The sequence below is a fragment of the Patagioenas fasciata genome, chromosome 4, assembly GCF_037038585.1.
Source record: "Patagioenas fasciata isolate bPatFas1 chromosome 4, bPatFas1.hap1, whole genome shotgun sequence".
NCBI classification, from domain to species: Eukaryota; Metazoa; Chordata; class Aves; order Columbiformes; family Columbidae; genus Patagioenas; species Patagioenas fasciata.
Window position 1 is genome coordinate 10,901,145 of NC_092523.1, and position 24,218 is coordinate 10,925,362.

The following is a 24,218-nucleotide window of genomic DNA, read 5'->3' on the forward strand; positions in this document are numbered from 1 at the left end:
ATTAAAATTGATCATTTCTATTTAATAGCTGTTGTCTGTAAGAAAATATGGAAGTCCAAGTTTCAGTTATTCAGGATTCTTGTGAAAGACAGAAGTCAATAAGACTATACATCTTGTCTTTAAGTAATTTGTGTGAGAGGAAAAAATGGGGTTTTGTTAGCAATAAGCCTGCCCTTATTTTCATACTATAGTACCATTGTAGTCAAATGTGGCTGTTACAGAGGAGTCGAAGCACAGGTGAAGAGCATTTAAAAAACAAAACAACCAACCAACAAAACAACATAGACACAGTTCTGTGCAGGTAAATAAGCACAAATGGAATAGTTGTTTGGGTTTTAAAAATATTTCTTATTTCATTATTTTTTTGCTGTTTTGACAAAATGATACAAAGTTGCTTAGTAGACTCTGAAGAGAGTTGTCTTTATCCTTTCAGTTCCAACTGAATTGCTCTTCTTTTTTGCATCATCTGGAATTCCAGTGTATTTGTTCCTATGCTTAAAAATAAAAATTCCTGCCCAAGCCCATCTCAAGCAATTGAACAGGACATTGTGAGTCTCTTTTGTGGAACTGGGGAGAAATATTTTTCTTGCATCCAAGGCTATAGTACAGGCATGGAGTCACTTTGGAAGCGCTCCTGGACCAGAATGGTCAAAGCAATACCACTCTAAAGATGAAAGTGGTATGGAATCTGTCTAGTTGGTCGGAGGATTAGGTGCAGTTAGATTGGCTCACGTCTTCACTCAGCTCTGGCGAGTTAAACAGTGGAAGTTTTATTTTTATTAAAACTGCTTTATACCTTCAGTTTAGGATAAATTTGTGCTAGTGAAGTTTCAGTACCACTAACTGTAAACTAATATAACTTTATGGTAGATTGGATTTTAGCTATTTTGTACATTTTGTTAATTGGAGTATTTCATACTTTATGTTACAATTGATATGTTTCAGGCTGGATCTTGTTCCAATCAATCGATCAGTTGGTCTGAAGGCTAAACCCACCAAGCCAGTGACAGAGGTCTTAAGGCCTGTGGTTGCAAAGTACGGTTTAAATCTTAATGAACTTGTGGCAAGACTAGTAAGTATCTTTTGATGTAATTCAAGCTGCAGTATTTTTTGTCTGGACAAGATCAAATGATAGTCCCTGAAATTATACCTATCCTTATAATTAGGCATTAAAATCATGCTGAGATGAAAATACGTAGTAGTCATAACCATTATGCTTAATAGTAACTACCTCAAAGCTTTAGTCTGCTTCTCTTTTATATTCTCCTTCAGAATAATTCCAGCAACATAAATAAGAGAGCCTGAATTTAGCTTCTTGCAGAGCTCAACTTTTCCTACTATTAGCCAGGGAACGTTGATTGGAATTACTTAAAGCTGTTGTTCCATTATCCTCAGAATCATAAAAATTGCCTCAGATCCCCTCGCAGAAGATTTCTGGGGAAGGAGACCAATTCAACTTCCTTGCTCCTAAACCTTGGACTAGCATCTTCTCTATTATGATGGAATATCAGTTACTTTTCTGGTATTTCTAGAATGTATACTGTCTTGGCTGAACCAGTCCATATTTTTTAAACAATTAAAAAACATGTTGGTATAAAGATAAGTTCATTTAATAAAATTACAAGATTAACAAAGTACAATAGATTTAGGATATAAAATAAAGTCAGACTTCGTCTGAAAAATATGATTTGCTGAACGTACACACTAATGGTGCCAGAGTATTTGTGCATGCTTGGGAATGGGATTATTTTTTTTCTCCTTGTATCTTCTTTTCCCTGAATACCATTCTCCTCATCTAAATAGGTTTCACTCATTGTAATTAAGATAGTTTAACACAAATGGAATAAACATATTTAGAATGGCAGAAGAAAATATATGTTGAGGCTACACTGAAACATAAAAATGCTTTGCTGGTTTTCTTTCAAAAATTGCCAGACAGCATAAATTTGTTCTGAAAACAGCTTTTTCTCTATTATATACAAACTGTGCTCCGACTTTAGAATGGTGAGCAGGAACCACTTGATCTTGGTGTCCCTATATCTAATCTGGATGGTCAGCGGGTTGTTCTAGATGAAAAAGAGCCTACGAAGGGCAGAGGTAAGTTGGCAAAAAAGCTTTTATCTATGATACCAAATCAGTTTCATAAACCCTAATTTTGGTTACTTCTGTTGGTGTGAAGGTGAAGTAAATGTGATTAGATTTGTCACATACAGCAGTATTCTTTTAACTAAAGAGGAGTGCAGTTTCTAAAGATGGAAGATTAAATTGATCTCTTGATGCCAAGTACTTTACTGTTACTGTAAGAAATTTTGCACTAGTAATGCTGGTATGTTTTCCTTGCACTCAGCCATAGATCCACATATGCGTTTAGTGACACAGTGCCCAGTAATAATAATGGCAAATAACTTCTTTGAATTTGGCAGTTAATTCAAAAGAAACATTCTGTGTAAGTAAAACAGATGCAGTTTGTGCAGCGGCTATATGTACTGCTGTAACAACCCCCTTCTTTAACGTGAGAAAGTAGCAGAGCCTACCTCTCCAGTTTTAAGTGATGATTTCTGGAGATAACACTAAAAAGGATGTAATTTTTTATTTCCCTGGACAAAACAATTTGAAAAATAGAAGTTGATCAACCGAAGTGTTGACAATCTTTTTGCACATTTAACATACTAGATTAATACAAGCAGCTTTGAGAGTTCACTTTCATTAGGAGACCTTTTTATAGATAGAGAACGCTTAGTTTTAAAAATGAAATTAGATGCAGTTAAATTGACTTTGAGCAGAGATCCTTTTTGAGGAAGAGCTGGGAAAATAAGGATGGAGGTATTTATTGAGGAGAATCAGATTTGTCATTTTCTCTAGAAAACAGAACCAATTTTTGTTTTGAAAAAAGAAGATGTAAATCTAAATACTCTCACAGATAATTAGTTTAAGAATTACAATTAAAACTGTAATCCTGTGTACTGACAGCTGCTATAAAAGCTGAAGTCATAGGGGATCATTCTATCATTAGGCTAACCAGTGAAAAATGACCATGATTCTGTGTTTGCAGCTCAGGCTTCCGTTAGTATATTTGCTGTAGGCAGATGTAAATTGAAGGGGCCATTTAGTTACTTAGAAGTAGACAAGGAGAATGTGGCAATGTCTAGAAAACGATGCACAGGTTAGAAAAGACTCAACATGATCTTTCGGTGGTCTTTTCTGCTGATTTTTTTTTCCTCATTTAAATTCTAAATTTGAAAATTACAAACTGAATTATTAGCTGAGATTTAAAAAACTATTTGATCTTAATTGAAAATCTAGGAGAACTTAACTGAAAATTCAGCATCTTTAAACTTTAAGAGCATTGCCAATATTAGGAAAAAGTAGAGATGAGAGGGAGATTCTGGTGGGTTTTGACTGAAAAGTAGCAGAGACATCAACTGTGCTCACTGTTCTCTGAGTACATCTGGGAGATTTTACAGCAAAAAAATCTGTTGTGTTCATCATTGTCACTTAAATATTGCTTATTTGGGAAATGATAAATTTGTAGTTATAGAAGGTATGTTTATGTTCAGCGTTCACAGATAAACAAAAAGGTGCATCAGTAAAACAGAGTGCAACTGTAACTACATCAAGAAATCAAGTATCTACTGTAAGTAGATCTGCAATGATTTTTGTCCCCTAGATCATCTTTTGTTTCCTTCTAGAATCCTATACTAAAAACTGCATTTATCCGTGGTTTTGAATTAGCCAAATGATATAATTAGGTTGAGCAGAGTTGTAATTCATCTGATGTTTTTCCGCTATCAACCGCATTTGTCTGTGAGAACTTTGTCTTAATGATGAATCAAGTATCTTTTTCACTGTGTTGTGTTTGTTGTTTCGTGTCTCAGTGGCTCATCTATATTTGAAAATGATGAAATTACAGAAAGGGGCTCTGAATTTTAGAGTAATGTGAATTCTTCAGAGTAAACAAATCATATTTATTTATACATTTTGGGGAAGTACTATGGCAAATGTTCTTAGCAATAATCAAAATTAAACTAAAACATCTGTTTTGGTGGTGTTAGAGAAATGTTTTTTTAAAGAATAACTTTTTCATTCACTTAGACTATATTATGTACGCAATGGTATAGCCTAAATGTAAGTAGTACCTTAACTTTCCTTCTAATGCAGGGAGAGGGAAGAACTCTAGGAAAGTCTAATTCTATCAAAATGAAAGGCGAAAATGGAAAAAATGCTAGGGAAGTCCGGCTGTCAAAGAGAGAAGACTCTATTGCAAAGATTGGGAAAAAAAAATGTCAGAAAATAAATTTGGATGAAGCAGAGGGTATGTGAACTTTCTAGTTTATTAATATAAGTAGACTTAGCAAAATTAGAAATTTGTTTTTGTGTAGAAAAAGGTACCGTGTGTTTAATATTCCATTGTGAAATTCATAATCATGCTCCTTACATTTTTGTTTGATGCTGTGTTTGAATTGTAAAAGTTTTGAAGGTGAAGGTAGAATTTTAAGGATACCTAAAGACAGACACAGGTGCCAGGCAAAACTTTCAAAAGTGAAAGCTACCTCATTCCTGGTAAAATACAAAGAAAATAGTTACTCAGTTGCGGTTCAGTATCCCATTCCATACCCTTTGCAAGCCGTGTAGAAGCTTGCCTTTCTTTAACTCACCAAAAGGCCTTTGCAGACCCTAACGTGCCCAGGTAAGAAGTTTTAAAGATTTTGTGCTGAAGTCTGTAGCAGGACAGAACTGTCTGATGTGTGGAGGAGCTGTGATGGGCGAGAGGAAAAATTCCGTTTACATTGAGCAACCGCTCCGAAAAGGTGGTTACAAGTAGAAATAAGCAAGGAGATTCTTGGTAATCTTCTGTATTCTGAGTTCTATTTTTACCTTCAACTAAATAGTTTTAGTGATATCATTGGAAAAGAACTCATTGGAAAAATTGCTTTCATATAGAAAGATGTCTGGGTGAGAAAGAGGAATAAAAATGCTGGAGAAATCTTAACAAACCACCCCCTGCCTTAGGGCATTAACCGAATCAGTTGCCTCTCTTGTCAGTCCTACATGTTCCTCCCTATTTTCCCAAGTAGAAAAAAATCAGAGGGACATATTTTACCCAGAGGTCAAAATTTATGGCTAATGTGACCTAATATGCATATCCAAAACCTGGTTATGCACAGTCATACAGCCAATGAATGTTCGTCTGTGACTAAATGTCCACTGACCGGAATGGAAAAAAAGTGCCGAGACTAAAACTTTTATTGCGAAATAGATGTTTGCTAAAATAAGTTTAATTACAAAAATATAAGTGCATTTTAAATTATTTTTTGTTGCTTGCTGTTTTGTTAACTTGTTTTCCATATTTTAATATTTTCATTTTTCTTCCTAGGGCTGAGTAAAACATTAACATAATTTGAAAACTTCAGAATTCGAGGCTTTCACATATTATTTTATTTTGAATTTTGTGAAATTTGTCCAAGTTTGGAAAACATGTGCCAAATGTTGCAGACTGTTTTTTAATGAAAAAAACAAACGACTGTTCTATGAAGTTTGAAATTTCAGAAAGGAACATTTTTGTATGATACATATTAGAAATGTCGCATGTTTTAATCTGCATTTACCGCCATTTTGCAAAACTTTGGCAATAAGAAGCGTTTTGAAGCTTCCATCTTGGCTACGTTCAGATTTTATGGCATTTGACAAAGCATGTTAAAAAGTAAATTTTAATAATACCTATGAATGCCAAATATGAATAGAGGAGTAGGAATAAGGTCATACAAGTTTAAGTGTATGACTTTGTATTATGCTTAGTTAAAACTAACACTTTGTGCTTTATTTTGTAATGGCTTTCGCTTCAAATAGTATTTATAAGCTGGATGGAAACTATTGATTTTAATTCATATGTTGAAGATGGCGTTTTTAAGCATCTTGAATATTCCGTAGTTTCAATGCTGTCTTTGTGAAAACTTAGGGCATGCAGAGACCCTATATTAAGAGTTACGTATTTTTGTATGTTTTGTAACAAAGAGTTTGTTTATTGTTGCGATGCTTCGTTTTTGAGGAGTCGTATAATCCTTGGCTCGTGATTGATAAGTTTCTTGTTGCCAAGTTTTGAGACTTTCTAGAACAGTGGTGATTTACTCCGAGTATTATTTATATAGAGAAACATATTAAACCATTGGTCATCATTAAGGACATGATCAGAAAATCACTTTGAATTGTGTGAAGAACTCCATAAAAAAAGCTACCCCGTTGCTTTTAGTAATGGCTCTTTTGATGGTCATTGACTCCCTATGTGCTAATGATTCATTGCCACACAAAATAAAACGGGGTTACTTAAATCAACATCTGATCGTGCCCTGTGATGATAACATTGTGGGTTAGAACTACACCGTGAATTGAATTTAAACTGTGATAAAGTATTATTAAACTGAGAGAAATTCAATATAACGAGGAAGTTTACAACTTCATTTTGAATCTTTGAACTTTCAAATGGCATGGCTATTTTTGAGTTAAGATGGATAGAAACTATCCAGAATATAAAAATGTGCACCCATTGTCAATAAGACCAGAGCCTTGCTTTGTATAAAGAATTTAAAAATCCTCTGTGTACAGATTTATTAACCGCATAAAATAGAAGATGTGTTCAAGGCTCAGTGAATTGCAGCTGTTCTAAACTGCAAAACTCTTAACAATAGCAATCCTGATGGTCTTAATTATAGTGATGCTAGTGAACGTTGCTGCAATTGAAAAAGTTCCTAATTAACATGGGATCTTATTTCAAGGCAGCATTGAAAGAATTGAAGATCTTCATGGAAAATAAATGTGCTGAAAATTTACATTTTAATGACATTGCACTTTCTGACAAAAACTTGTCAATTTTGGGTTTTTCCCCAATAGAATTTTTTGAACTCATATCCAAAGCTCAAAGTAACAGAGCAGATGACCAACGTGGACTGCTAAGGAAAGAAGACCTTATTCTTCCTGACTTTCTTCGTTTGCCGCCCACTGGACCAGAACCATCCTCATCTACACCCGCAGGCCCTAAAGGCCTCAACAGGCGAGTTTCCAAAAGTGAGGGCAAGGACGGATGTACATCACCGAGTGGAAAACAGGAGTCCGTACAAAACTTTAATGAAAACTCAGTTAAGAAAATGGGTTACTCAGAAAATAAACATAAATCCGCTTTGACAGCACTGCACAGTCAGAAGACTTTCAGTGTTCCTTTTAATACTGCGTTGTCTCCAATTCCGCATGCACAGGAAAACAATGCGACAATATGGAAAAGGCAGTCGAGAGAATTACAAGCTGAAGGTATACAGATGGTAGATGATGAGAACGTGGCAGACTTGACTCTCGTGGCTGAAGGAGATATTAGTAGCCCTAACAGCACTTTGCTTCCACCGCCACCACCGACACCACCGTCAGACACCAGTGAACTCCCAGAAGCCAACTATCCACCCCCAACTCCTTTTGCAGGTAATCAGGAAAAATCTGGATATCAAAGATCCAATTCAGGTATTTCTAGATTTTAATAGTCTTTCCTTTTATGTAAACCTACTTTTCCTTGGCACTGTTAATCAGTATTTGGCACCCATTAAAACGTGAAAGAAAAATTCTCTCTGCACCTTAATTTTTTTACAAAAGGAAAAAAGAATAAATATATCCATTGCCTTAGCCTAACTGTAATATTTCTGGTTGCCTTTAACAATGTGCTTTTGTTAGCATTTGGCATGTGGCCAAAAATGGACACATGCAGACAAACATTTAAAATACATCCATATGCTATAATTATCTCATTCTTTACCCTAGGAGCACAAAACAGGATATCAGCATTTTGAGCTGCATAGCACTGTTGCGTTCCAGATTTTCTGTGTCATAATGAGGCATAATCTGTTTGTCATAATGAAACACATGATTAGGGTTTGGAAGCCTAAGTGCTTTAGCAAGAACCCTAATTATGTGTTGAAAATTGCAGTACTGTTTAGGATGAAAATTTGAAATGGATAAACCTTAATTTAAAACAAGATTTCTCTAATAAATCAGATACCTGTGACTAAAAATAAAAATGTTACAGTTTTTTTAACCCATTCTTTGCTACACAGAGAAACAGATTGCATCTATCACACTTTCTCCCAGAATATTTACATGTGAAATAGCTCTTTCTATTAGATAATTTTAAAGAAAATATGTAACTTTTTTTTAGGATGTAAGTTTCATGGTCTAGCAATATCACAGAGCAATATTAGCCCAAGGCTGAAATACGGAATTTCTTTATGAACACGGACTCTAATAATAATAATTGCTATTACCAGGAACAAAAGAGTTTGAAGACAGTGGGTGTTGGGACATTGACATTTTACAGTCATTGTACTGTACATTTTAATGTAAAATATAAGGAGAGGTATCTATGTGCTACATTTATTTTTGATGTTTCACGAACATATGGTGCCATAATTTGTATGATCACATTTCTTTGTGATGTGGGAATATACATTTTAATTATTTATCTTTTTACACAGAGTATTTGATACTGTTCTTTATCTGTATGGTTGATGATTTGTAAATAATACTTTGGTTGTTGGATGCTTATAAATGGCAATGCAACTTATTTCCTCCTCTTGGTATTTTAAAAACACATTCCTTTATTAGTAGTATTTGAGAAATGTTCTATAAGTGCTACCACTTAATTTCTGGAACTGAGTATTGAACGAACTTGTAACCAGTGCCTACAAATAACAGAACCGCAAAATGTACTTCAGACTTATTGATGTGTATATGCATAGATTTGTGTTGGTGTCTTTCTGATGATATGAAACGTGTACAACATAGGTATCAATTTGCATATTTTTTCAGTGAGAACTGTTAAAAAAAACCATTTGCACTTAAAAAAACCTTCATGAATTGACAATATTTTAATGCATGCCATACGTTTCTGTGTAACCACTGAACTGTAGCTTTCCCTTTTCCCACTTTCTACTTTTTACTTTGTAGAGATCTTTGTGTAGTTTTCACATGTATTTTGTATCTTTGTTCTCTCAGGAGTAATAAATTCTAGATCTAGTTACGCAAACTGGTTTTAAGCTTTGGTTTTCTTCATTATTTAAAAACAGTTCTTTCAGTCCTGGATTAAGAATTCTGATTGAAATTATCTTCTAATAACAAACAGATTAATAGATATGAAGTAGCAGTTACCTCAAGACAAAGTTGAAAAACGTTATATTTTTGAATAATGTAAATATCAAAGGTCAAACGCTGTCTTGAGATGCCAGTGGGTCACATGTGACATCCATAACATGGACATGTGCCCCAGAAGGCAGATAAGACAGGAGGTGGCTTTGAAGTCAGTCGTAACAGGAACTCCTGAAAGGAGAATCTCTTCTGTCTTTGGGTTCTCGGGCTAAACTTCATATTCGTTACTTTCCTTCTTGTTTTAAACTAAAGCAATTCTTCCCTGGTCTTTAAGAAATGAGCTGGTGACCTCAGTTCATTTGACGTGGAGTAACCAATATAACAACCTTTTGGTTTGTCTCGGGTGAGAAATGAGGGGTTGAGATGGGTGTTGGAGACCACTCTTCTCTTTTCGTTTCTGGAGATGGGTCCAACCTAACAGCACTGAGAAGCCTCATTAGAAACCCAAACCTGCAGAGAGGCTTGTGGTGCTGTTACCTGGGCCTCCTTATGTTCTGGGGACTGAAAATGTCATTTTTCCAAAGGTCACTGTGTTCCCACGTAGCCGTGGGCTTCCATGAAAGAAAACAAAGCATTTGAAAGCCCTGTAGCAGTTCCCCTTTTAAAATTATTCAGACTTTTCCACAACAAATAACTAATATCCTACATATTCAATAATTTTACTTTTAAAAACATTTTAATTTTCACGTATTCCAGCCGGTCTACCCTGCTTTCACTGGTGATAGTGCTTTATTTTTCTGTCATAGTCACCTATGAGAGACCTTGAAGTAATCAAACAAAATGATTTTGCAAAACTAAACTCTTGGTTTCTCTTTGCTTTGTGACAAAGCAGATTTTATCTTTTTTTCAAAGGATAAACAAATCTAAAAGAAAGATGTAAAACACCTTTTTGCTACAATGTTATTGCATGCAGAATTCTACACTCCTCTCACAGTGGAATGCTATTTTATGGGAACTGTATTGTAGAAAAGAACAGTGATTTTATGGAAAAAGTGTGGGCTGGAACAAAACCTTTCTGTTTTCATGATTTTGTGGAGTTTGCATGGAAAGACTATCCAATGATGTACAGGAATTATGATAAAGACTGCTGGAGACTATCTCCAGTCAATAATTGATATTTCAAAGGACTAAGTCATTAATAATGGTTGCTTTTTTAAGTGCTTTAATGGTTCTCCATTCATAATCTCCTAACAATGGAAAATTCATTTCTGATTGGTTTATTGAATTAAAATGTTGGGATAAAAAGAAAAATAATGACTACATAATTTAAAGTGCTCTGTAATCTTGGTTTCCAGTTGGTGTAGAGGTAAATAACAAAGATGGCTTACACTGTGCATTGGGCTTTTATATGTTGAGTTGATACATGTTGGGAAAAGGGCTTTGGGGATCACATTGTCCCCCATGTTCTGAGGGGGCAACTCTCCAACTGATGCAGCAAAGCCAGCTCAATATCCACCCCTGGAACGGGTAACTCTGGATGTTGGTGTTTGGGGTTTTTTTCATTTGAAGATCTAGAAAGCAAGTTATGAATTGATGGAAAACAGCAAAATGAGTTTTACATCACTCAAAGACTTTGGAAACAATTTTTCAAACACAGTTCTTAATTTTCCTAAATAAGTCAAACGTGTTTCTACTGTAGTATTATAATTTTTGGCTAGGAAGTAAGTATCAAATCAATTTGCAACACAAGAATCATTACTGATTCTAGTTGTGCTACTCATCAAGAAGAAAATGTCTTTATTTTTGAACGAGCTTGCCAGTGCTGGCGAATTTCCCACTCTAAAAACTGGAGGTTTCTGGAACCTGAAAACAAGTTCTGAAATGCACTTGGTGTCTCTGCGTACAATGGTGGCCGTAACTCATCCGTGGAAGGAATAATTTGTTGTGTGGTGTAATTGGCTTGAAGTGATACATTCGTTTTTGAGAGTGCTAAAATATTGATTTAGTCTGTATTGGTTTTGTTTTTAATTGAACGGTGTAGTCCAGGTACTTTGTATGTTGTCCAGTTTTTCCCAGGGGTCCGGCACATTCCTTACCCAGGTGAAAAATAGCTGGGGAGAGGCAGCTTGCAAACCTGTGGTTCCCCCCAAGCCCTGTGAATATCAGTGCAGAGCCCGTGTTATTTCAAAACAAACAAACAAACCTACTTCTTTTAAATTGTTTTCCATTTAGCATGAGAAATATTCGCCAAGTGAAATGACAGTTGCAGTCGATGGAATTATTGCCTACCAAATAAGAAGGAATTTTTTTGAGTAGATGCATAGACTGGATGCAGCAATTCAGTCGGATAAAGGGCTTATTCAAAACTCTCTTTTAGTAGGTGGGCAATGTCATTGGTTAAGGCAGAGAGCCAGTTAGGGAAAAGAAAAGCATGGTGAACTCTCTGGAATTATAGTTTAATAATAAGGCTTTGGGAGATACAGGGTGAATTTAGACTTCATTTGTTCAGAAGATCCTGCTTTGTGTCTGAAATAGATGGGCAATTGTATCCTCAAAATAAACTCGCTTCCTTTCTTATTGGAAAGAATTCTTTCAGAAATGCCGTAGTTGGTAGCAGTGCTAGGATTGGGTTTGCTTTGAAAGATAAATGATGCAGGAATAAAATGCAGGGTGGACTCGGAGCCTGGGGCTGGGTATTGTTCCCAAAGACAAAACAAAGAAAGGAAAAAATATCCCAACAGCTCTTTTTTGTGATTCACAGAGAGGACGCAGCACGGTGGGTGCAACCAAGGGACAGAGACCAGACTGAATCCGCGCTGTTCCTGGGACTCTCACTTCTTGGCTCCTAAACTTTGCAGTTATAAGGGCAATAAATTCCAAGCGCAGTGAACTTAACTCTGTGATACTTAAGGAGATTAAAAACAATGACTGTATCTTCAAAAATTCAAAACAAACCTTTACATTTGTAGTAAGTTAGGTAATATTTTATGTAATTAATATTTTACATAATCCCTTAATTCACATAGCAAATTTTAGAGAAAATCTAGTGGTGTTTCCTATGTAAATCAAGATAGCCATGCAAGTGAAAGCATAATTGAAATAGGAATTTAAGAAAAGGAAGAGATTATGACTAAAGATGTAAAAATAATGTAAATCATTATTTTTTACTAAGGCTGTTGTCCTGCAGTTAATTATATCCTTGCTGTGTCTGTAATTTTGTAGAAGATAATTGGATTCTGGATCAATATAAAGAAGTACTCGTGGGGATCCAGTAATACTAAAGCCAGAATCTTAATCCTCTTTCTATCAGAGAATGATTAAATGGGAGAATTACATGTAGTACATGGCTGAGATCAATAATAAGCAAAGGAGGAGGGTTATGTGAAGAGGAGACAAGCAGGAAGCAAGGAAGACCTCCAGGGATAATTATTTGAAATATGAGCGTATTTCAATCGAACAGCAAGAAACGGATTTCAGAGAGAATTACAAATTTTATCAATGACTAGATAAAATGTTAGAAGAATTACAAGTGCTCTTTGAACCAAAGGCACACAGACTAAGTTCAGATGTATTCAAACACATGACTTACATTTGGGCGATGAATTAGTTGAATTATTAGTTGAAATACAACCGGTAGCTCTGCTAAACCACATTTTAGAGTTTCTTAATTGAAAAATAACGTGATGAATGGCAGATCAAATTAATACTGATTCAAGTAATTCAATCCACTATTTCCCAGCAGATTAGTCTCCGCAATAACAAAACCTGCTGATACTGACGGAAAAGCAAACACAATATCAACAATAAATGCTGGAAGATCAGACTGAGGGTTGAATATTTGTAGACTATTGCAGAGGTGTTTTGTCACACCTATTGCTTGGAAAGTGGTTCAACCAACAATTATTTCAATTTTAGCACCGTAGAAACAAAACCTAAGCAATCTACGTGACGTTGTGTGCAGGTCCCTTCAGCAGCTGTTGTAGCCCTGTCTATGAAAGGTCACCGTCCCCAAGAAAAACAGCTTGCGGCGCTTCCATTTTTGATTACACATGCCATGGTGAGCAGTAGTAGTCATACCAGCTCCCTCTTCTATGGAATATACAGAAATTATCTTTCAAAATAATACTTAGTGCTTTATTCTTCTTGCAAATGCTTTTGAGATGAGTGCAATGAGAGAGTTACCGTCAGCCCTGTCTTTCTAAGCTTAACACTGCAAATGTATTCCAGAAATTCCCAGGGCAAAAGTAAATAAACTGGTAATGCAGAGTATTGCTGCTTTGTAGAATAAGCCATTTCCTAGCTTGATGCCCACATGGTTACTGAGTCATATTTCAAGGCACTGAGCATATGCTGCGGTTGGTGTTTCATCATGAAAGGGAAATACAGCATATGAAGTCAAATTTCCTTTGCAAAGATTTAGCATAAACTGTAGGTAGGAACCTTTTATTAAATCCTCTTTCTCCTTGGTGTTGTATAAGTTACGAGATAAAAGGAAGGAAACTTGTGAAGGGGATTTAACCTGCAGAATTCTCAATCTTATATGTAAAGTATCTTCCTCCCTTTGGAAGCATAAATCACTTTACAAACTTGAAAAAAAGAATGCTTACAGTACTAACAATACATCAGCCAGTGTGGAAGTCATTGATCCACCACTTAAAAGAATTCACATCTGGGAAGCCTCAAATTTTAAAATACCATTCTTGAGTGTTTAGGACAAGAAGAGGGAAGTGTCGTTCCCAGAGTGAAACTGCCAGATTACAGGAAAAGGGTTACTGGCACTGGAGTATTTCTAGGACATTGAAGGAAACACCCACTGCAGAAGTGACCACAGCAGAGCTCCTGTCTTGTCGTCTCACGTAGAGGAATGTTCCCTCAGCCACACGTTATCACCTTAGGACAGGTTGTGGTACGGAGTCAGAGCTGAGAGCAGGATCTGCCCCATCTCCTGCATTAGAGAACACACCAGAGTCGATGAATTTGGGCACTGGAAGTGGCTAGTTGCACTTGGAGGTGGTATATGCCAGTAAATAACCAATTCCAATTGTTAGGGAAAATCTAGGTGATTTCTTTTCACATGAGTTATAATATGAAATAATTCAAACAGATTTTTATCTGCTGTATGTCCACAAAATCATTAAACTGGGGCTCATTTTTCTTAATGGAAAATCCGATGCTCTCTGATGTTGGAAGTTGAGTGTCAGGGATTGATGGTGTAGAAATCAGAGCATCCTTGTGAGCTTTTAGTTCAGTCGAGAGCCATCTATACAATACATGGTCTGGACAAGAGCAGTAGGATTCTAGCAAAGCCAGAATGCTAAGTGAAACACTGAAACTACATAGAAGACGTGTCTGTCTATATGAAGATGGTGTTGGATAAATTATGGAGTAGAATTTAGCTCCCTGTCATATATGAACCCCACTAGGTATGGATTATCAAATACAGAACTCATCTTACAGTGAAACTTTAAAAAAGTCTGTTTGCTTTTATTAAAAAAAAAAAGGACTAAAAGAAAAAATAGAAGTACAGTGTTAACGGAACTATAGCAAGTATTTATCACTTAAAAATGTAGATGCTGAATTTCAGATCAGATCTAAATTGTGCTTTAAGAAGTGAATCTTGACTAAAATTTGCCACATTGGAAATAGGTTAATCTAATAGTTAGAAACGAAAGCATTGCGAGATATGAGTGGACCTTCAAATCCCAAACATCTGCATTAGAGTTATGGTTATTTGATCCTATCATCTACATTTGACAGTTAATGCTGTTCCTGAAATTTCTAGATTTTTGGTGACCTCACCTTTGCCTGGAATTTTGCCACATGCTGCCTGGGTCCTAAACTACTTGGGCGACAACATCTTCCAGTGTCTCCCTTAGATTTTACTTAGAGCTTGAGGAATGGTTTATAAAGAAGAACAAAAATTCCCTTTGTCTTACTCTGTAAAGACACTTTCCCATAATCATAACATTAAATTCAGAGAGCTTGAAAATACTACCCAAGATCAAAATATGAGAAAGAGAGTAATGTTGGTAAAGGAGATCAGGAGATCAGCCAAAACGCTGCCTGGATTGGGAACCTTTGGAAAAACGTGGACTGGTACATCCAGTCTTCTAAGCAGTGATTTAGCTGCGAGGCTGTAAAATAGCAGATCTCCAGGTTAAAGGCAGTAGAAGACATGCATCATCCCACCCTTAAAGCAGCTGGAATATATTAATGCGATCAGATGCAGGAGGAAATTCCCTTAGAGCTGCGTGGAATGCTCAGCAGGGGGCCGAAGGCCACCAGTAGGGCCTGAGCGTGCTGTTCCAGCACTGCTCTGAGCTCCGGCTTCCTTTCCCTTCTCATGTGAGCTGGAACATTTGACAGGGTAGATTCAGGACAATGCAACAGCATTCCTGAGATGCTTTAGGCAAAGCAATCACAGAGATACCCATGGAGGTTTTAATCACTTCAGTGTAAGAATAAGTGAAGAGAAATTTTATCTGTGAAAGCTCTCTGCACCATAGATGGTGCCCACATATACAAGTTTGCTAAGGTATTTGTTGCTCAAAAAGAGAATATGAAGAGGAGATGAGTGGAGAAGTTTTGTAGGCATCATTTAAGCTTCATTATAAAGCTCAATTGAGTACATGCAAATCTTGAATCTATTTTAAATATGTTTCAAGACTTGCAGAATGCTTTTATACACAAGCCGCTTTTGGGAATCCCTCCTATTATTGGTGATTCGTAAATGGTTTGTTTTACAAAAATGAGAAAGAAAAAAAAGCGCATTAGAATATACTTCCAGTGTAGTGCTAGTCTTGAAGTCATCTTCCTGTTTGGTGTAGATGAGCCAACATCATTTCTACCCTGCCAGGAAAAGACAAATCATCTTCCCAGTATTATCCTTTAGTAATTCCGTATTCTTTTGAACCAACGTTTTAGATAAGACATTCTGTGTTACTGTCCTACCTCTAGTAGTAATTTATTAGGTGCTTCAGTGGGATTGCTCCTGAAAAGGGCATTAATAGAAAAATCTTCCTATAGTACAGATTTATTCCTCTTCCAAGAGCTAATGTTGACCTAATTTTTTGCTTCGTTCCCAGTAGACAATTTACAAGCCTGGTTGTGGTGACTCAGTGACACCTTAATTCCAAGACTTCATGGCATTTCTTGTATGGAGCTGTAGAAAACAGCCAAATAAATACAGCAATACCAGTACCTTCCATAGCGTTCCTCAGCAGGAGTTTCCTGTTGTACCCAGTTAATGCAGGTTGTGTCTTCCGCCTGTGGAAAGTTTCAGCTTAGTTCAAGTCAAACTGTAAGGCCTTATACCACCATCAAATCTCTTTCCTTACATTACATTTAGTAGAAGGATGTATTCTCAATACTAAGACTACTGGGTGACTCATGCTCTGTCAATGCGAACTATTTGGTGTAGTTTATCATTAGTATGGCTTTTTTTTTGAAGTTAGTATCTCTTTTAAACCAACATGAAAGGAGAATTAGAGATCTTCCTCAAAGGGGGTAGAATAGCAGCTTAAAAAGATCAAGAGTGCAATTTAGTACATTCATGTTAAGATAAACATTTTAGAATAGGAGAATAGCATTTTACACCACAGCCATGCAAACAGCAGTTAAAATTAAGCCAATGTTCGGCTGCAGTAGGAAGATGTAAACATGAAGGGTAATCCAGTCGCATTAACTGTTAGCTGTAATTTAGCAGGCTGGAGTCGTGCTGGGCTAACAGGGCTGAGAAAGCTTTCTGCCTTCCCTCTGCTATTGCTCAGCTGATTTGTTTGGAGTTTGATCTAATTCCTCTGGATGTGAAAAAAGCCAGGCGTTACTGATGGGGATTATCCACATTATTAATGTGGGGCTGCCCTGTAGCTAAAGCACTAAAATAATATTGCACTACTTAGCATTTTAACTGACTTTCATTAAATAGAAAGCTTTAACCTTTGGGAAGACCCTGGAGTGGTTTGAACAAAACAGTATGAAATCGTGTTTTTTTGTCCTTTCCATTTACATTTTCCCCTTCTCCGTATCAAAAAGTTCTTGATTATGATGATTATACGTTGAAATTTATTTTTCTTGCAAAAAACACTGTACACATTACTTTCTGGAACAAACACAACAGATTTCAAAGCCATCCATGGAATTTAACCACACAAGTCTCATGGGATTTGTGTGGCTAAATGTGCTAGTCAGCCACTGGGATGTAATGGGCAAATGGTTTAAAAATGGTTTAGGTAATGCCTGTTGGAGAAGACGGTGTCTTTTAAAAGGCCAGCTGGTATACCTGGAAAAAAAGAGATTGAATGTTGAATGGAGGTCCTTGCTGAGGTTTGCCTTGGTGCCTTCCAAAGGTTTTCTTTTTTCCTTGGCTATCAGTTGGTCTAATAAACGCAGTTCTCGCTCCCTGCAGATGTTGCCCTTTATTATATCGTTATGGTGGGGGCACCTCAATTACAGAAATCATGTTGATAACCATGGTGCAAATAATGAAGTTAACTCATTCTTTGTCCTTCCCTTCTTGGTGCCTGTTGAAAAAGGCAGAACAGCTTTATCTGCATTTGCTGTAACAAGTGCCCAGTAGTTTGCAGTCTTATGCCTAATGCAAAACCAGCTTTTGAGGAGCTCAGGGCTTTAGGGTTAACTTGGGATAGTAATGGCTTTGTGTGAGTAGTTCTAGACAACAGGCCCAATTTTGGTTTTACAAGTGCTGTACCAAAAAGAAGCTTCAAGGTTAAAAAAATCGCACATAACTCAGGTGTTTCTCGAATGTTTAAAGCCCTTCAGCAGATTAAGTTCTTTCTTTTCTTCTTGTCTCATAAACCATCTTCAATAATTTCTCAGCTGCAGTTCAGGACAGTGAACTGCATCTTCAAATCATACTTTCTTAGTATGCTAGAGAATTAATCTCTAGCCAAGTGACAGTAATATCTCAGCAGGGATCTGGTGTTGGAGGCCAGTCCAAGTCAAGGAACATCTCCCATTCTGCCCCAGTGGAAGCTCTGTATTCTCTTCCTTCACCTCTGGGATTGCTGGAGGTGGGATGTTTGGTTTTAGAGCTGTACAAGTTTATAGTAAGTAGTTATTTTTAATGGAGTCTTGTTAAAAACCCCAAAAAATGCTAAATTAAGACCACATATTAATGTTTGACACGTATCATTGAGATCTGCTGTTTGGTTACCTGCTTGGTACGACAAGTCTCCTGTCCAGGGCAGGGGAATATCCCAGCTGACTATCTGCCACTAGGACCTCAGAGCAGGCTGCAATACTGAAAACTGCTACGAGCCAGGAGGTGCATAACTCTTCTGTTTTGTGTCTTTTGTTTTTGATTCTTCCATTAGGTGCAAACCACAGAAAGAAAAAAGATTCACAAGAGACTTCAGGGAACTCTTGTAAGCAAATGTCTCACAAAGCAAAGAGCAGCAGAACCTTTAATCCTCCTGGTGTGAGAGAGAACCCCGGTACGGAGCTCCCTGTGAACAGGATCATCGATGTGGATGGAGTCAAACTGGAGGACACCAGCACACGCTCCTGTGACGATTCTGAAGGGAACCTCAGCTTTGAAGTTTACATCTCGGAACTGAGGTCTTGCCAGGGGAGGATGAGGACTGGAGTTTACAGGACGTCAGACCTTCCCTCTCTGATTACTGTAAAGAGTGAGAAGAATAAGGGCACTGAGAATCAGTATAAAGCTACTTTTGTTTAAATCTCTGGTTTTAATTAAAAGTTCTGGTATTTTTCCTTGGCACCAGCCGCAATGGAGATACCCCTTAGAGACATGTTTCTGCAGGTTGTAAGTTGTTTTCAGTACCTGTTGCCTTCAACGAGCCTGCCAGGCTGTCTCTGATGTGAGTTAGAACCCACAGAGTGAAAAAAATAGTATTTCAGTGAAAGTATTGACCTATTTTTTTTGTTCTCTTACCCTTTCTGTATCATTTTCCCTGGGATGATTCCATTGCACAGTGCAATTAAAATTATTATTTCCACGCCTACCCTTCTTGTCTTTAATAAAGACAAACTCACTTTAAATTTCCCTACCCAAACTTTTTATTTTAAGATAATGTCACTTTAATCTTCCAATGTTTTTTCCTGGTCTGCAGGATTCCCTGTGTGTCGGTAGACTTCTGAAGTGGAAGTAAAATCAGTTACTGGTGTAAAATGTTAGGATTATTTTCTTAATATTTTCTTATCTGTCTCATAACATTTGGGAAGAGGTCCAAGTGGAATTCATTCTTGCCTAATGCATTGCCTGGAAGGATATATGCAATAAGACCATTGTTATACAGGCAGTAAGAAAAAAAAGCTGTGAATTTCCTGGGCTGGGAATAATAGCTGCTCCTGTAGCCAACACTGGTGATGTTTCCATACTAGCAATGTATATACTAATTATTCAGTGGTGGGACAGTCACCCAGGTCACTCCTCATCACTGCTCTCAGTGTCTTTTAGCTTTGGGGGAAGGGAAATTTTGTTATTGCTCTTTCAATAAGTGGTTAAGTGCCCCTCATTCTTCTTGTCCTTAATTCTAGTTTCAGTTAATCTTCTAGCCTTGGGCAGAGTTTTGAGAAAGAAAAGGTAGTTAAGACTACTGAACATGCTGCTTTTGCCACCCACTCCTTTTCCTCCTTTGCCGTTTCTTCAGAAGAGGTTATGAGTCTGGACAAGCAAAAGGGTACACAAAGAAACGAGAGCGTTTGGACCTCTGCTCACCAACTTAAAACAATAGTGAGTGTATATGTTGAGACCTTCTGGTGGTTCTGGTGCCTTGGAATTATCGTGGGACTTAAATGTTGTGTTGCATAGCTCGACTGCAGATCTGCACAGGCAGTAAGTCTAAAACAGTACAATAATTATTCATTAATTTCTTTTTCTTTGCTCCTGAAACCTACCAAGAATGGTGAATTTTCTGAATAGATGAGGGCACTGGAGGCAGCCACTAGTTTCTTAACACTCAACTCTGTAAGATGAGAAAGAGGTAAATATGATATAATAACAGTAAAGTAAGACTCTTAATGCTTAAGAGTTAAACCTCAAATACTCCAGTGATATAAGTGGACACAGCACCCATTAGTACTTTTTTACTGCTGAGTGATTTTGATCTTTATGTAGAGGAAAACCTTTGTTGACATACGGCTCAACTGAATGTAACTGAATGAGGATATATCCTATGAAATAGACGCTCTTTTAAAAACATTAAAGATTAAAAGCAATTTGAGAATCATGCTAAAATCATAGATACTAGAGACTTCGGGAAACGTAGCGGGCAGCAACTGAGATCAAAACTAGGAGAGAGTGAACAGGCTTGGAAACTGGTGTAACTGGGTACCACATTGCAATGGACTGGGCTGTTAAAGTACAGCCGTAGTGGACTGTGTGCAGTCTGACTGTGCAAGTGCTCAGACTGTACTGGGGATAAAGGGGGAAAGCTTTTATAGTGATCCATAGGATATGTTGGTTTGTATTGTACTATATATCACCTGTGTAACTAAACAGTAATAGCCCCATGATGTGAAAATATTTAAGTATCTATGTATTTTTAAAGTTTTTGTTTTGTTTTTTTCTTTTTTTGCTAATAATTGCCTTGAGAGAGAATTCCTTTGCACAGATAAATGGCTACAATTTTTTCCGATCTTCTGGAAAATAAATAGCTTTGTTCTAATCAAGACCAATATTACACCAGTCAAACTCAAGAGGGCTTTTTGGCTTGTGATACGCTTTGCGCTTTTTGAGTGTCTTGGAAAATCAAATCCTCACTTCATACAGGTAGAAGCTTGAAATTCAAATACAATAATTACACTCTTTATTAGCCTCTGACTGGTATTTTAGATGAAACAAGGTTGCTTATCTTATTGCGCAAGTGCACTTAAGTGACTTTTAGTGAGAAATACAGCTGGAAAATGAGAGAGCTGAGGGGAGATATAATGGAGTCTGAAAAATGGAAGGGGATTGACTATTCAATTCGGGACCATCAGATGAAGCCCCTACAAGCCATGGTCAAATCAAAGAGTTGGTTTTCCACCTTCTCCTGTTTTCTTTCCACAAGTGGCTGCGCTCAGAAAAGAAGCAAACAAATATGCTGGTTTTAAATTCTGAGTGCAGCAAACTGGATTTGACTGTATCAAGGATTCAAAGGGAATGTGGCGGCACAGGAGAGTAAAGCTGTGCAGAGGAAAAATTAAGGATGTGAAAGAACGGACTTTTCTTTAAAACAGGGAGAAATCTTGGCACAATGCCTGGAAATCCTGCAAACAAAGGGACATGGGAAAAAATGTTCCTCCCTGTGCTGCACTGTTGAGCCAGTTATTGGCGTATTGTTTAGAACAATGACTTCTTAGCTAGGCCTGATGGAAATCAATTACTTAGACTTAGAAATAATTAATAATATTAGCTGTTCTAATCAATATTTGGTGAAATATAAAAGCGAACCCTGCTGGAATCGGTTGCCACTGATCATGGAATTAATAAAAATGAATACGGAGAGCCTGTCTTTGACGGATGTTTTCCAAGATTTTACTAAGGATGTTGTCCAGTGTTAATTACTGTGTGACATCAACATTATAATTTGATTTTAAGTTGCCTCATTATACTGTGACTTCCACTACTAATGAAATCTATTTGCAATTAAAAAAAACCAGCCCAATTGAAGTGCTGCATGATAGCTTAATCCTTTATCATCTTGCCAGTTAGTTCCTAAAGATAATCAGATCTTATGTGGCTTTATTTCTCTTTTATTTTTCCCAGTTTTCCTGTGTTGAAACTCCACTTGTACAGACAGTTACTTTTATGTTTCCTTGATCCTGCAGCGATAAATAATAAGGGAATCTGGTCTCCCTGTCCTCTTATGTGAAAAAAGGAGATCCACAGACCTATATCAGTACTTGAACCTGAAACTGTAACAACCAGTGATATAAAAAACCACCAACACTTAGAAATCTGTCAGCATTTAAAATATTATTTAATATGGCATTTCTCTCATATTTTACTTATTGTTATGGCATCTGATTTTCAAATGGTAGTGGTTTTAGCCTCATAAACTCTGCAAGTCTCTGTTTGTCCATGTGGTTGTTCCCTCTCCCCCCACCCCCTGGTTTTTTATGATGTCTCTGTGAATAGAAAATATACATATAGGCAAGCTTGCAAAGGGACTTCCCCCATAGGACTACTATAGCAGTGTGCCTTGTCAACAAATTTGTCACATAGCACACAGGCAAAATAAACCACACACAATTTTGCTCTGGGGGACTGCATGACAAACAACTGGTGTTTTTCGAAGGCACATAAATAGGCTTTGCAACAAGAGTTTGTGAGAGATTTACTGCTCTGTGGGAAGGAGCCAACACCTGACTCTACCACGTCCTTTCATGTGCCCCTGGAAGTCTTCTGGGGCTATTTAATGTCTTTCAAGGATGCTGGGTCCTTTGTGCACAATTTCTTGGCCTCTTTTCTTGCCTTTGCTGTAGCGTGCATTGCGTTATTCCTCCTTCTCTTCTGATGCTGCAATTTACTCTTAACAGAAAACTGTTAAAAGATGTGGCTCAGCTGGTAGCCTCCTTATCTCGTTGTAGCAGGGACAATCCACACTTCTTTTGATTTTTTTCTAAGTAGCCTGATTTTTGCCACAAAACAGAAATCCTTGCTGGCAGTTGCTTCTCAGTAGTGGTGTTATTGCTCATCCCAGACCACTCCAACACAGAACTGATAGTGAATATTGTCATTTAAAATCATCTCTCCTAAAGTACTCGGTAGCTGGGAGGCAGGGCGAGTGTACCATAGTGCACCACAGCGTCCGTGATGCAAACACCCAGAGGCATCTTTTCACAATTTCTCAAAGATTTTGGGAAGTTTCCAAAGGCTCAGTTAGGCAAAGGCCATGGCCCAATGGCTGGTCCTTATCAAGGGGTGTGAGAAGCCAAAACCGTTGCGGGGCCAAGGCACTCCTCCTAACTCTCAACCGCAGCTCATTGTGTTGGGTTTAGAAACGACGGTGTTTTCTGCATCGACACGCAGATTTCCAAGCTTTGTGGGATTTTAGCAAACCCGTGTGACAACAGTGTTGCTCTATGGGCAGTGTGGGTGTTTACCCCGCAGCAAAAACAAGTGGCACATCCAAGTCCTTCTCTCTGCCTGTGCTCTTGGAACAGCAGCCCAAGCTCAGCATCGTGGGCACTGAACAACCAGGAGGTTTGTGAACCCTAATCCACTGGCAGTTGAAACACAAGAAAAGCTTTCATTGATATTACTCAAATATTTCCTTGCTGTAGAGCAACTGTCACTTTCAGCTTGGTTACTCTTGATTTCTTTCAGGAGACCTTTATCTGCTGAGTAGTACTGGATGATCAGGTGTCTGCAAATCTTGCCTGCATTACTCAAAATGTTAGCAAATCCAAAGCGTTACACATGAACCAACATGTTTTCTGAATTGTTTGTGTGGAAGATGAGGAAAGAAAATTGTTTATATTTTTTAATCCCAAGTGATCGTTCTGTTGTACAGTCTAAAATGTTGTTGTACAGAATTTGATTTATATTCTTGTTTTATTTGTGTTTTTGTCTTCAAACTTACATATAATGTCTTTCTAATATGAAAACGCATATTAGATTTATTTCTCATGCCTTATCTCCCCAAAGCATTGAGAAATCCTGTACTGCACAATAATGTTTATAGAATTTTAAGTGTGTCAAACTCATTTAAAATGTTAATTGTGTATGTAGTAAGTAAATAATTTATACCACTGGAACTGGTACTGTTTCATTGATATGTAATTCCAACATAGCAAAAAGATGTGAAAAAAATTTTCTCAGTGATTCTGGGACCTGCTGCCATTTGGGCATCACAGCTCCAACGGACGTATAAGACAACGCGAAACTAGCCTGTATTTTATTAGATTTTGCAAAGATGTCATCTTAAACCTAGCTTACATAAAGAAATTCCTTTAGAAGAGGATTGTTAAGAATTTCTGCCAAATATTTATATACCTTAAAAATAGCTCATCCTCTGGAATTTAATAACAGTGGGTTAGGCTTTTAGCCTTTAATTAACTCCTTTTGCTCTATTCTAGCAAAGCAAAGGGATTGCAAACCTGGGGTAAGGCAGTAGCTGGATGTTTTCCAG

The 24,218-nt window shown here is 37.2% G+C and overlaps 1 protein-coding gene across 6 annotated transcripts in view; it reads left to right on the plus strand.

Annotated features, from left to right (window-relative positions):
• Positions 1-23,765, plus strand: part of RGS12 (regulator of G protein signaling 12) — a 93,400-nt gene extending 69,635 nt beyond the window's left edge. For 3 of the 6 annotated variants that reach the window (XM_071808522.1, XM_065836646.2, XM_065836645.2), the window contains 5 exons: positions 946-1,072; positions 2,001-2,097; positions 3,558-3,634; positions 4,159-4,312; positions 6,886-9,058. In XM_071808522.1, coding sequence (XP_071664623.1) covers positions 946-1,072; positions 2,001-2,097; positions 3,558-3,634; positions 4,159-4,312; positions 6,886-7,520 — 1,090 coding nt within the window. In that variant the 3' untranslated portion in view covers positions 7,521-9,058. The other 3 variants (XM_065836647.2, XM_065836643.2, XM_065836644.2) reach the window with 3 other exon arrangements.
• The last annotated feature ends 453 nt before the right edge of the window (positions 23,766-24,218 follow it).